Source organism: Salmo salar, chromosome ssa03, assembly GCF_905237065.1.
Source record: "Salmo salar chromosome ssa03, Ssal_v3.1, whole genome shotgun sequence".
Classification (NCBI taxonomy): Eukaryota; Metazoa; Chordata; class Actinopteri; order Salmoniformes; family Salmonidae; genus Salmo; species Salmo salar.
Window position 1 is genome coordinate 50,513,558 of NC_059444.1, and position 13,523 is coordinate 50,527,080.

The 13,523-nt window shown below is 43.8% G+C and overlaps 1 protein-coding gene across 1 annotated transcript; it reads left to right on the forward strand.

Moving 5' to 3' along the window:
• Positions 1 to 9,241: 9,241 nt before the first annotated feature.
• si:ch211-195b15.8 (tyrosine-protein phosphatase vhp-1) lies at positions 9,242 to 12,884 on the forward strand. The gene is made up of 5 exons (XM_014192252.2): positions 9,242 to 9,522; positions 9,852 to 9,968; positions 10,149 to 10,308; positions 10,883 to 11,006; positions 11,222 to 12,884. Exons 2-5 carry the CDS (start codon positions 9,867 to 9,869, stop codon positions 12,471 to 12,473), a joined length of 1,638 nt encoding a protein of 545 aa, XP_014047727.1. The 5' UTR covers positions 9,242 to 9,522; positions 9,852 to 9,866; the 3' UTR covers positions 12,474 to 12,884.
• The last annotated feature ends 639 nt before the right edge of the window (positions 12,885 to 13,523 follow it).

Genomic DNA, 13,523 nt, shown 5'->3' on the forward strand with positions numbered 1-13,523 from the left:
AGCTGTACATTTCGATAAAACATGGTGAAACCCCAAAATTGCCCTTGCTGGAAGCCTGTGTTTCAGACATAAGGAAGTGGATGGCTGCAAATGTTCTACTTTTAAACTCGGACAAAACAGAGATGCTTGTTCTAGGTCCCAAGAAACAAAGAGATCTTCTGTTGAATCTGACAATGAATCTTCAAGGTTGTACAGTCGTCTCAAATAAAACTGTGAAGGACCTCGGCGTTACTCTGGACCCTGATCTCTCTTTTGATGAACATATTAAGACTGTTCCAAGGACAGCTTTTTTCCATCTACGTAACATTGCAAAAATCTGAAACTTTCTGTCCAAAAATGATGCAGAAAAATGTATCCATGCTTTTGTCACTGCTAGATTAGACTACTGCAATGCTCTACTTTCCGGCTACCCGGATAAAGCACTAAATAAACTTAATTTAGTGCTAAACACGGCTGCTAGAATCTTGACTAGACCAAAAAGTTGATCATATTACTCCAGTGCTAGCCTCTCTAAATTGGCTTCCTGTTAAGGCAAGGGCTGATTTCAAGGTTTTACTGCTAACCTACAAAGCATTACATGGGCTTGCTCCTACCTATCTTTCCGATTTGGTCCTGCCATACATACCTACACGTATGCTACGGTCACAAGACGCAGGCCTCCTTACTGTCCCTAGAATTTCTAAACAAACAGCTGGAGGCAGGGCTTTCTCCTATAGAGCTAAATTTTTATGAAATGGTCGCCTACCCATGTGAGAGACGCAGACTCGGTCTCAACCTTTAAGTCTTTATTGAAGACTCATCTCTTCAGTGGGTCCTATGATTGAGTGTAGGCTGGCCCTGTAGTGTGAATGTGAACCGAAAGGCACTGGAGCAATGAACCGGCCTTGTTGTCTCTGCCTTGCCAGTTCTCCTCTCTCCACTGGGATTCTCTGCCTCTAACCCTATTACAGGGGCTGAATCACTGGCTTACTGGTGCTCTTCCATGCTGTCCCTGGGAGGTGTGCGTCACTTGAGTGGGTTGAGTCATTGACATGATCTCCCTGTCTGGGTTGGTGCCCCCCCTTCGGTTGTGCCGTGGCGGAGATCTTTGTGGGCTATACTCGACCTTGTCTCAGGATGGTAAGTTGGTGGTTGAAGGTATCCCTCTAGTGGTGTGGGGGCTGTGCTTTGGCAAAGTGGGTGGGGTTATATCCTGCCTGGTTGGCCCTGTCCGAGGGTATCGTCGGACGGGTCCACAGTGTCTCCCGACCCCTCCTGTCTCAGCCTCCAGTATTTATGCTGCAGTAGTTTATGTGTTGGGGGGCTTATATCTGGAGTATTTCTCCTGTCTTATCTGGTGTCCTGTGTGAATTTAAGTATGCTCTCTCTAACTCTCTCTTTCTTTCTTTCTCTCTCTCAGAGGACCTGAGCCCTAGGACCATGCCTCAGGACTACCTGGCCTGATGACTCCTTGCTGTCCCCAGTCCACCTGACCGTGCTGCTGCTCTAGTTTCAACTGTTCTGCCTGCAGCTATGGAATCCTGACCTGTTCACCGGACGTGCTACCTTGTCCCAGACCTGCTGTTTTCAACTCTCTAGAGACAGCAGGAGCGGTAGAAATACTCTGAATGATCGGCTATGAAAAGCCAACTGACATTTACTCCTGAGGTGCTGACCTGTTGCACGCTCGACATCCACTGTGATTATTATTATTTGACCCTGCTGGTCACTTATGAACATTTGAACATCTTGGCCATGTTCTGTTATAATCTCCACCCGGCACAGCCAGAAGAGGACTGGCCACCTCTCATAGCCTGGTTCCTCTCTAGGTTTCTTCCTAGGTTTTGGCCTTTCTAGGGAGTTTTTCCTAGCCACCATGCTTCTACACCTGCATTGCTTGCTGTTTGGGGTTTTAGGCTGGGTTTCTGTACAGCACTTTGAGATATCAGCTGATGTAAGAAGGGCTTTATAAAAATATTTGATTTGATATTACGAGCTTCTGCCGAAGAAAGTGGCACCTGCATGCGTTTTTATCCCTCAATAATCAAAACAACAACAGACAAGTTCTAGAGTCATATTTCTATTTTCTTAATTCAACACCATGTTAAAATGGCCTTCAAGCACAGGTTTAGGATTAGCAAATCTTCCCCCAGTCATAAACCTGTACTGTTAACAGGGGTAAACGCAGAACTGGATTGAGATCAGATTAGATTAATTCTTTCTTATTCTTAATTTGACCCGAATGAGAATATAGGGCTTCAGGGAGAGGAGTAACTTGTCATGATGCCCCAATGGGATGAACTAGGCCATCTCCTAGGCTACAGTGAACATGCAAACGTGTGCCCTGTGCAAAGCAAAGATCAGCCTTGATGCAGAAATAAAACATTAACTAAATATAAATTATCCATGTACTTTCCATGTTAACCCATATATCTTGAGTTGTGCAATATTATGTGTTTTCTCCCCTCTTGCAACTGTGGGTCACTAAATATAGGCTATGATTGAATGATTACGTTATTTGTAATTGTATTTATTATGATCCCTATTAGCAGCTTCCAAGGCAGTTATATACAATTTTAAATATTACATGACATTACACTTCATAACACTTTTCACAATACATTAAGTGTGTACCCTCAGGCAACTACTCTACCACATATCTACAATACAAAATCTATGTGTGTGTACAGTCGTGGCCAAAACTTTTGAGAATGACACACATTAATTTTAACAAAGTCTGCTGCCGCAGTTTGTATGAAGGCAATTTGCATATACTCCAGAATGTTATGAAGAGTGATCAGATGAATTGCAATTATTTGCAAAGTCCCTCTTTGCCATGCAAATGAACTGAATCCCCCCAAAAACATTTCCACTGCATTTCAGCCTTGCCACAAAAGGACCAGCTGACATCATGTCAGTGATTCTCTCGTTAACACAGGTGTGAGTGTTGACGAGGACAAGGCTGGAGATCACTCTGTCATGCTGAATGAGTTCGAATAACAGACTGGAAGCTTCAAAAGGAGGGTGGTGCTTGGAATCATTGTTCTTCCTCTGTCGACCATGGTTACCTGCAAGGAAACACGTGCCGTCATCTTTGCTTTGCACAAAAAGGGCTTCACAGGCAAGGATATTGCTGCCAGTAAGATTGCACCTAAATCAACCATTTATCGGATCATCAAGAACTTCAAGGAGAGCGGTTCAATTGTTGTGAAGAAGGCTTCAGGGCGCCCAAGAAAGTCCAGCAAGCGCCAGGACCGTCTCCTAAAGTTGATTCAGCTGCGGGATCGGGGCACCACCAGTACAAAGCTTGCTCAGGAATGGCAGCAGGCACTTGTGAGTGCATCTGCACGCACAGTGAGGGGAAGACTTTTGAAGGATGGCCTGGTGTCAAGAAGGGCAGCAAAGAAGCCACTTCTCTCCAGGAAAAACATTAGGGACAGACTGATATTCTGCAAAAGGTACAGGGATTGGACTGCTGAGGACTGGGGTAAAGTTATTTTCTCTGATGAATCCCCTTTCCGATTGTTTGGGGCATCCGGAAAAAAGCTTGTCCAGAGAAGACAAGGTGAGCGCTACCATCAGTCCTGTGTCATGCCAACAGTAAAGCATCCTGAGACCATTCATGTGTGGGGTTGCTTCTCAGCCAAGGGAGTGGGCCCACTCACAATTTTGCCTAAGAACACAGCCATGAATAAAGAATGGTACCAACATATCCTCCGAGAGCAACTTCTCCAAACCATCCAGGAACAGTTTGGTGACGAACAATGCCTTTTCCAGCATGATGGAGCACCTTGCCATAAGGCAGAAGTGATAACAAAGTGGCTTGGGGAACAAAACATCGATATTTTGGGTCCATGGCCAGGAATCTCCCCAGACCTTAATCCCATTGAGAACTTGTGGTCAATCCTCAAGAGGCGGGTGGACAAACAAAACCCCACAAATTCTGACAAACTCCAAGCATTGATTATGCAAGAATGGGCTGCCATCAGTCAGGATGTGGCCCAGAAGTTAATTGACAGCATGCCAGGGCGGATTGCAGAGGTCTTGAAAAAGAAGGGTCAACACTGCAAATATTGACTCTTTGCATCAACTTCATGTAATTGTCAATAAAAGCCTTTGACACTTATGAAGTGCTTGTAATCTCCAATCCAAAATTAAATCTATTTTGCATCAAAGCATCCTTCACTCATGCTGCCAAACATACCCTCGTAAAACTGACTATCCTACCAATCCTTGACTTCGGCGATGTCATTCACAAAATAGCCTCCAACACTCTACTCAGCAAATTGGATGCAGTCTATCACAGTGCCATCCGTTTTGTCACCAAAGCCCCATATACAGCCCACCACTTCGACCTGTATGCTCATGTTGGCTGACCCTCGCTTCATATTCGTCGCCAAACTCACTGGCTCCAGGTCATCTATAAGTCTTTGCTAGGTAAAGCTCCGCCTTATCTCAGGTCACTGGTCACCATAGCAGCACCCACCCATAGCACGCGCCCCAGCAGGTATATTGCACTGGTCACCCCCAAAGCCAATTCCTCGTTTGGCCGCCTTTCCTTCCAGTTCTCTGCTGCCAATGACTGGAACAAATTGCAAAAATCACTGTAGCTGGAGACTCATATCTCCCTCACTAATTTTAAGCATCAGCTGTCAGAGCAGCTTACAGATCATTGCACCTGTACATAGCCCATCTGTAAATAGCCCATCCAACTACCTCATCCCGTATTGTTATTGATTTTATTTATATATATTTTTTTGCTCCTTTGCACCCCAGTATCTCTACTTGCACATTCATCTTCTGCACATCTTTCACTCCTGTTTATTTGCTAAATTGTAATTATTTCTCCACTATGGCCTATTTATTGCCTTACCTGCCTAATATTACTTCATTTGCACACACTGCATATAGATTGTTCTATTGTGTTATTGACTGTATGTTTGTTCATTCCATGTGTAACTCTGTGTTGTTGTTTGTGTCGCACTGCTTTGCTTTATCTTGGCCAGGTCGCAGTTGTAAATGAGAACTTGTTCTCAACTGACTTACCTGGTTAAATAAGGGTGAAATACATTTTGTAAAAATAAAAAGGTTCAAGTTCGGGCTCTGGCTGGGCTACTCAAGGACATCCAGAGACTTGTCCTGAAGCCACTCCTGCATTGTCTTGGCTGTGTGCTTAGGGTCATTGTCCTGTTGGAAGGTGAACTCTGGATCAGATTTTCATCAAGGATCTCTCTGTACTTTGCTCTGTTCATCTTTCCCTCGATCCTGACAAGTCTCTCAGTCCCTGCCGCTGAAAAACATCCCCACAGCATGATGCTACCACCACCATGCTTCACCGTATGGATGGTGCCAGGTTTCCTCCAGATGTGACGCTCTTCTTTTTATTCAGTTTAGTCACATATTTTCTCAATTTGCAGTACATTTGCCAAACGGTCAAGCAGCCAGACTTATTTGCCATTCCTTTTGCCTCATCCGTCTCCACCATATAATTTTTCAATTTCTCATTAATCCACAGGGATTTTGCAGTTATTTGTCATTTTCTGAATGGGTGCATGCTTATTAGTAACTGGAATAAGCAATTTCATGTACAGTGCCTTCTGAAAATATTCTGAACCCTTAACTTTTTCGACATGTTGTTACCTTATAGCCTTATTCTAAAATGAATTAAATAAAGAAAAATTGTCAGCAATATACACACAATATCCCATAATGACAAAGCAAAAACAGGTTTTTAGAAATGTTTGCAAATGTATAAAAAAATACAGAAATACCTTCTTTACATAAGTATTCAGACCCTTTGCTATGAGTCTCAAAAAGGAGCTCAGGTGCATCCTGTTTCCATTGATCATTGATTGGACATAATTTGGAATGGCACACACCTGTCTATATAAGGTCCCACAGTTGACAGTGCATGGCAGAGCAAAAACCAGGCCATGAGGCCGAAGGAATTCTCAGTAGAGCTCAGATCTGGGGAAGGGTACCAAAACATTTCTGCAGCATTGAAGGTCCCCAAGAACACAGTGGCCTCCATCATTCTTAAATGGAAGAAGTTTGGAACCACCAAGACTCTTCCTAGAGCTGGCCGCCCGGCCAAACTGAGCAATCGGGGGAGAAGGGCCTTGGTCAGGGAGGTGACCGATGGTCACTCTGACCGAGCTCCAGAGTTCCTCTGTGGAGATGAGAGAAACTTACAGAAGGACAACCATCTCTGCAGCACTCCACCAATCAGGCCTTTATGGTAGAGTGGCCAGACAGAATCCACTCCTCAGTATAAGGTACATGACAGCCCGCTTGGAGTTTGCCAAAAGGCACCTAAAGACTCTCAGAAACAAGATTCTCAAATTACAGAGAGATCCTTGATGAAAACCTGCTCCAGGGTGCTCTGGACCTCAGCCTGGGGCGAAGGCACACAGCCAAGACAATGCAGGACTGGCTTCAGGACAAGTCTCTGAATGTCCTTGAGTGGCCCAGCTAGAGCCCGGATTTGAACCCGATCAAACATCTCTGGAGAGACCTGAAAATAGCTGTGCAGCAACTGTCAAGCTGACAGAGCTGAGAGGATCTGCAGAGAAGAATGGGAGAAACTCCCCAAATACAGCTGTGCCAAGCTTGTAGCGTCATACCCAAAAAGACTCGAGGCTGTAATTGCTGCCAAAGGTGCTTCAACAAAGTACTGAGTAAAGCATCTGAAACTCATGCAAATGTGATATTTCCATTTTTTTTTTTTTTTTTACAAATGAGCAAAAATGTATAAAACCTGTTTTTTGTTTGTCATTATGATGTATTGTGTGTAGATTGATGAGGGAAAAAAACTATTTAATACATTTTAGAAGAAGGCTGTAACCTAACAAAATGTGGAAAAAGTCAAGTGGTCTGAATACTTTCCAAATGCACTGTATGTGTCTAGTGCAGTGTCTGCTTGCTCCTCATTACACACCACAGACCATCAAATATTATTTACATCATCAACATAGCAATCACTACAAAACATATTGTAGGACCTCTAATAAACTATATTAGGCCCAGCCTTTGGAACTTTGGTTATCCAACATATGGCTACTATATTGTGATCACTACATACAATGGATTTGGATACAGCTTGAAAGCAGATTTCTGCAGCTTTAGTAAATATATGATCAATACATGTTGATGATTTAATTCCTGTGCTGTTTGTAAATACCCTGGTAGGTTGACTGATAACCTGAACCAGATTGCAGGCACTGGTTACAGTTTGAAGCTTTTTTTCAAGTGGGAAGCTTGATGGAAGCCAGTCAATATTAAGGTCACCCAGAAAAATATACCTTTCTGTTGATATCACATACATTATCATACATTTCGCACATACACTACATGACCAAAAGTATGTGGACACCTGCTCGTCGAACATCTCATTCCAAAATCATGGGCATTAATATGGAGTTGCCCCCTCCCCCCCTTTGCTGCTATAACAGCCTCCACTCTTCCTAATTTAACACACCTGATTCTACTAATTATCTGCTCAACAAGACCTTAACTAGCTGAATCAGATATGCTAAATTAGGCTTGGGCTGAAAACCTACAGGACAGTAGATCTCCAGGAAGAGCGTTGGGCAGCCCTGCACTAGATCTTGCAACATTGCTGCGGGACTTGCTTCCATTCAGCCATAAGAGCATTAGCGAGGTCGGCACTGATGTTGGGCGATTGGGGCCTGACTCGCAGTCGGCGTTCCAATTCATCCCAAAGATTTGATGGGGTTAAGGTCAGGGCTCTCTGCAGGCCAGTCAAGTTCTTCCTCACCGATCTCGACAAACCATTTCTGTTTGGACTTCGCTTTTTGCACTGGGGGCATTGTCATGCTGAAACAGGAAAGGGCCTTCCCCAAACTGTTGCCACAAAGTTGGAAGCAGAGAATCGTCCAATGTCATTGCATGCCGTAGCGTTAAGATTTTCCTTCGCTGGAATTAAGGGCCCTAGCCTGAACCATGAAAAACAGCCCCAGACCATTATTCTTCCTCAACCTAGCTTTACAGTTGACACCTATGCATTCGGGCAGGTAGCATTCTCCTGGCATCCGCCAGTTCTGTGAGCTTGAGCTTGTGTGGCCTACCACTTCACGGCTGAGCCGTTGTTGCTCCTAGTCGTTTCCATTTCACAATAACAGCACTTACAATTGACTGGGGCAGTTCTAAAAGCAGTGGCAATTTTAGCATGTAAATCTTGGTGGGGCAAAAAAAAAAAGTGGAATGCATGCCAACAAAGCCACTACACAGCACAACACTAAACAATACATGAATTGCACTATAATGGTAACAAACGGTGCCCACAAAGAAAGTAATACTAAGTGTATGTTGTGTAGTAAGCTGTTATTAGCCCATGTGCCTCACCCTAATAATTTGGTATATTTTCACCTCTTAATTTCGCCTACTGTTCTGACTTGGTGCACATTTAGCCTATAACCTGTTTTTGAGAAATGTAATCATTGAATATTGTAAGAGCTTTCATTGTCTGCTTATGTGTCCCCTTTATTTATCCTACGGTTCTGACTTGGTATACAGGGAGCACATTCTAAGATCGTCCATGTTCTGAATTATGTTGCTGTACATTTCATAAGTGCTGAACAACTAGTTATATCGACTGCGTCCGTCCTAGATGCTCATTAAGGTCTTAATCGAAATTACGGATTTCCCCTTATCTGCTTGTCGTACCCTTATGCCACAGTTTGTACATCTCAATTGTCATTAGAAAGCACATTTGTTTAAGCAAGTCAGCCATATCAGCAGTTTTTTTTAAAGGCAGTAAATAAGGCTGCATAAACTGTTTCGCTACCAGACAAGTAAGGCTCCGCTGATAGCCAGGTGTAGCAGTGGACGTGTTGGGATTGCTGTTGGGACAGCTTTATTATGTAGGACCTAACAGTTTGTGGGCACCGTTTGTCACCGTTATAGCGCAATTAATTTATTGTTTAGTGTTGTGTAGCGGCTGTGCTGGCATGCATCCCAATTCTTTTTTTTGTTTTTTGCCACACCAAGATTTACATGCTAAATTCGCCACTGGATGAGATTATTGGATTTTGCACAAATAAATGCTTTTCGCACACGGGGTATTGCAGCTGCGTGTTTTTTTACAACGGCTCTGCAACAATAGCGTCAGAAAAGGTACGATTCATCACAATAAAAAGCCAAGGTCTTCAGGCGAATTGATGATGATGAACAAATGGAGCGCGTGCGCGCGCACGCGTCAAAGTCCGGCATGGGCGCTGATTGGTTGAAAATGACATCACATACAATTGTACTATTCTTAGCTTGTAGAAAACGCATTACCTCATCCTTTCCCCCTCGCGCAGGTATAGACATACAACAACAAATAATGTTACAGTCGCAGACAGGACGAGGACGAGAGTAGAAGTCGAGAGAGAGAGAGCTATACTATTAATTAAGCATAACATATCCTTTTGGATTCTTCATCCATTTGCTTTGAGACCATTCGTTTGATTATATTATTTGGTGTGCAAGTTGATTTGTGCGATATTTCCAGTATCTTTGTTTGGATTGAAAATCGTCACTGTAAGTACAATGTAATATTTTTTGCATATTGCTTGCATCATTTATGTCTGATCTTATATTCTCTTATGATCATCTAATGTATGTGAACTTGCAAAATCCATGACGTAATGCAAAGATAACATCATTCTGCAGCAGCAATAGACCAAAGTAATGTTTTCTTAATTAACATTCATGGCAATAATAATGCTAATATATTTCATGCAACTGTTAAAATTATTGTCAAAGTTCCATGCATTCTATTTTCGATTCCTATGTATTGTAGACTAATACATAATTGTAATCCCTTGATATTGAAATGAACAAAGTTTTCTCTCATGTTTCGGTTCCAGACACAAAGAACAGAGATGGTGTTCTACAGGGAGAGAGAGAACGGGACACGCGAACGTCCACCGCTGTCTCTCATCCTACCGCATCTTTACCTAGGTGCAGAGACGGACGTTACGCAGGTAATAATGTTTTCATTCAGTTGGTCAGTCAATAGAATTGATAGCCTAGCACTCGTCATTGGCCAAAGCGTTGTATTTTCACAATGCACCGAAAAGGCAGCTCTTCCAGAAGACTAGAATGTGTTCATATTGCCTGTTCTCTGTCTCTCTTTTCCCCGTGCTCTCCCTGCTCGGCTGCAGGATTGCCTCGGCGCTCGCGGGATCTCCTACGTGCTAAGCGTGAGCCGCTGCAGCCCGCAGCCTACTTTCCTTCCCGGTTCCCAGTACCTTCGCATCCCAATCGACGACTCTCTTCGAGATGACCTGCTGCCCCATATCCCGGAGGCACTGCGCTTTATCGGTGAGAATAATGATGAGATTGGGTTAGTTATGTGTCAAATGGATGTCACCCTATTCCCCATATAGTGCAACTGCACTATTTTCGACAAGACAGAGAGCTAGTGCACTATAGAGCTAGTGCACTATAAGGGGAAAGTGCACTATAAGGGGAACATATAGGCATCATTGGAGATTTGACCAGGGCAAATCCTACAGGTTAGGTGATAGGACATTTCTGCATGTCATCATTATGCCACAGTCTGCATCATCATGGATGCATTACACACTGGCGACTGTCTGTCTGGAAGAAACACAGATGACTCAGTTCAAGTGATGAGAAGTTATTGATCAGGGTTTCATGCAGGCCAGTTAGGCTCCTATGGTTTCAGAAATATTGAATGCTGTTACAGCCCATTCAGTATCATGGACAATTGATACAAGCCTACTGTTGCAGGAAGCCCATTCATGACAGTTGATATAAGCTGTGTGTCCTTTGCACAGTTTGCAGTCTGGCTTAATGATGTCATGCAGTACAGTATGGATGATTTCAACAAAAATAAAAATAAATACTTATCTATCTCTTCTCGCTCTCTCAGATGGGGCTATGTCATCAGGTGGATCTGTGTTAGTTCATTGTGCTGCAGGAATCTCTCGCTCCCCTGCCCTGGCTGTGGCCTACATTATGTACAATCTGGGGATGGACCTTGACCATGCCTACAGGTGTGTTTGTCTGTGCTATATGTATTCATGCATTTTAATGATTGTGTGTGTGTGTGTGTGTGTGTGTGTGTGTGTGTGTGTGTGTGTGTGTGTGTGTGTGTGTGTGTGTGTGTGTGTGTGTGTGTGTGTGTGTGTGTGTGTGTGTGTGTGTGTGTGTGTGTGTGTGTGCATATATAAAGCATCCACATCTAATCTTGTCTGTTCCTCACTTTCAGGTTTGTGAAAGAGCGCAGGCCTTCAATCTCCCCTAACTTCAATTTTCTGGGTCAGCTACAACACTTCCAGGGAACCCTCGCTCAGAAGGCCTCTAATGGCAACCCCACTATCCAGCCAATCAGATCACTGGACACATGCCTGCAGTCAAGCAATGAAAACATTAGCTGCGGTTCCTCTGTCCCCCTGTCAGCCAATCAGATCATGAATATTCAGGACAATGGCTATGTTGCTAAGGACTTTTTAGAGGTTGCTAAAGTGCATAATATGTACAATGAGAATTCCACTTGTAACACAGAGAACATAGAGCAAAGGTGCTCATATTCATGTGAAACTCAGAGTCTATCAGAGAAGCTACAGCAAGACCAGAGGAGTGTGCCGTCACAACTGACGCTGTCTCTCTCCAGCAAACTCAGAACGCTCACTCTCAACCTGAACCAGAACCAGAACCAGAGGGAGGCCCAGAGCCCGTGTGGAGCAATGACTCCAAGCCCCAACGAACCAGCGACACCAACACCAAAGCCCAACACACTACAAATCCCAACAGGCATTGCGTCTCTCTCTGAGAAGCGCAAGAGCCTCACCCTCTCCTTGTCTCCCGTTGGTGCAATTCCCCCAACTCCCCACCAGAATGAGCCAGAAAGCAACAACAGGCACAGCATTAGCCACAAGCCAACACGCTCCAGCGCTTCCAACACCATCCACAAGAGGGAGTCAGAAGGCACCAGTGGTTCAAAAAGGCACGGTAGAAAGCCTTCGGCGGTGGCCCTTTCCTCCTCACAGACAGACGTACAACAGAGAGAGAGGAGCACATCCTGCGTCAAAGCAGCAGGTCGGCCCAATCGCTGCTCCTCCCGAACCCAGGTGAAGGTAGAGAGAGAGGGAAGAGGCCAGGGTAAAAGAGAGCCCAGCCGCTGTCAGAGCATGGAGAAGCGGAGGCCTAACTCAACTCCAAAAACAGGGAAGGACCACAGCAAGGGAAGAGCAGAGAGGGAGACACTAACTGGGAGCCTGAGCAGCAGTTCTGTTTTGAACCAGCACAGTATCATAGTTGACCAGCAGGTGTTGCCAGCAGCTAAACTGTCTGCATCTGCAGTGGAAGCTGAGGAAGGAGTGGATGCTGAACAGGGCCTCCTGTCTCCTCTCAACCTGACTGTCAACAAGCTGCTGGGCTGGGGGGAGAAGATGCTGTTGGGGGTTCTGCTCGGCCCCCGGATCAAAGTGGGACAGGCTGTTCTGCCCTATAGGTGCTGATGCGGTAAGAGACCACTGGCGAGGACAGAGAGAGGGCTGATAAATGCCAGGAGATTGATTTGTGTGTGTGTGTGTGTGCATGTGAGGAACTGAAGAACATAACTGCATGTAAAATATTTGTCTGCCCATACCATGTTCACAGAGCTCTGTGTGAATGCTTTGTCCTATAAATGCCAATTTATTGTTGACTTCCTTCAAAAGCACTATATATATTACATATAGGAGCAGTTTATGCCTCCAACACAATGCTCATGGATTAAGGCTTGATTATGTTGATTTTTATTTATTGATTGATGTGAATAAAGTGATCAGTTTATTGTTGTTATTTATCAAATTAATATTTTGAGGATGGTATTTTGGCACTGTTGTTTGTAATGGGATCATAGTGTTCATTAAAGATTACATATTTTACACCTGTTCTCTCCTGGCTTTTCTATTCTGACTAATCTCCCCTGTATTTCACCATACATTTACAATAATTTAGGCCTATGAGGAAAACATCTGATTCATAATTCAGACTGATATGGTTATTCAATTATTTTATAAAATATTACAAGAATGCAGTCTTGAAAATAAAGTTAGGATTATTTTAACTTTCAGATGACAGTCTGCCCTTGAACATCAACAAATTGTTTGGGTTAATAAGGAGGGGTTGTGGGTGAATGTGGGTGTGGTAAAAATGAGCAACATGCCCATGTAAATGAGTCACATCCGGTTGAGGGGATGGGCAAATCAGGGAGGGAAAGGAAGACAAGAAATCTTTACCTGTCATAAACTATTAGTATAAAATACTGTATGCTAGGAGTTTTCCCTCCAATATCTCCTCATATTCTCAACAGGTAGGCTAAAGTCGTTTGAGGGTAATCATACAATACGCTCAAATGCATAAGCTAAAGTACTAAACGTGAAACAAAAAAATAAATACATGGTTATAAAACATTCCATGTGCTAAGGAACAATACACCCCCCCAATACATTGCAAAAAGATATTTTTAGGTCTACTCCCCTGCTCTAGCTATATGTACACTCTTGTAAAATTCCCCACTAAAC

Bases quoted from the DNA above. Each gene is read 5' to 3' on its own strand.
- si:ch211-195b15.8 (XM_014192252.2), top strand. From the start codon at position 9,867: ATGGTGTTCTACAGGGAGAGAGAGAACGGGACACGCGAACGTCCACCG. The intron at 9,969-10,148 runs GTAATAATGTTT...GCTCGGCTGCAG, and splicing joins CAGAGACGGACGTTACGCAG to GATTGCCTCGGCGCTCGCGG. The intron at 11,007-11,221 runs GTGTGTTTGTCT...CCTCACTTTCAG, and splicing joins GACCTTGACCATGCCTACAG to GTTTGTGAAAGAGCGCAGGC.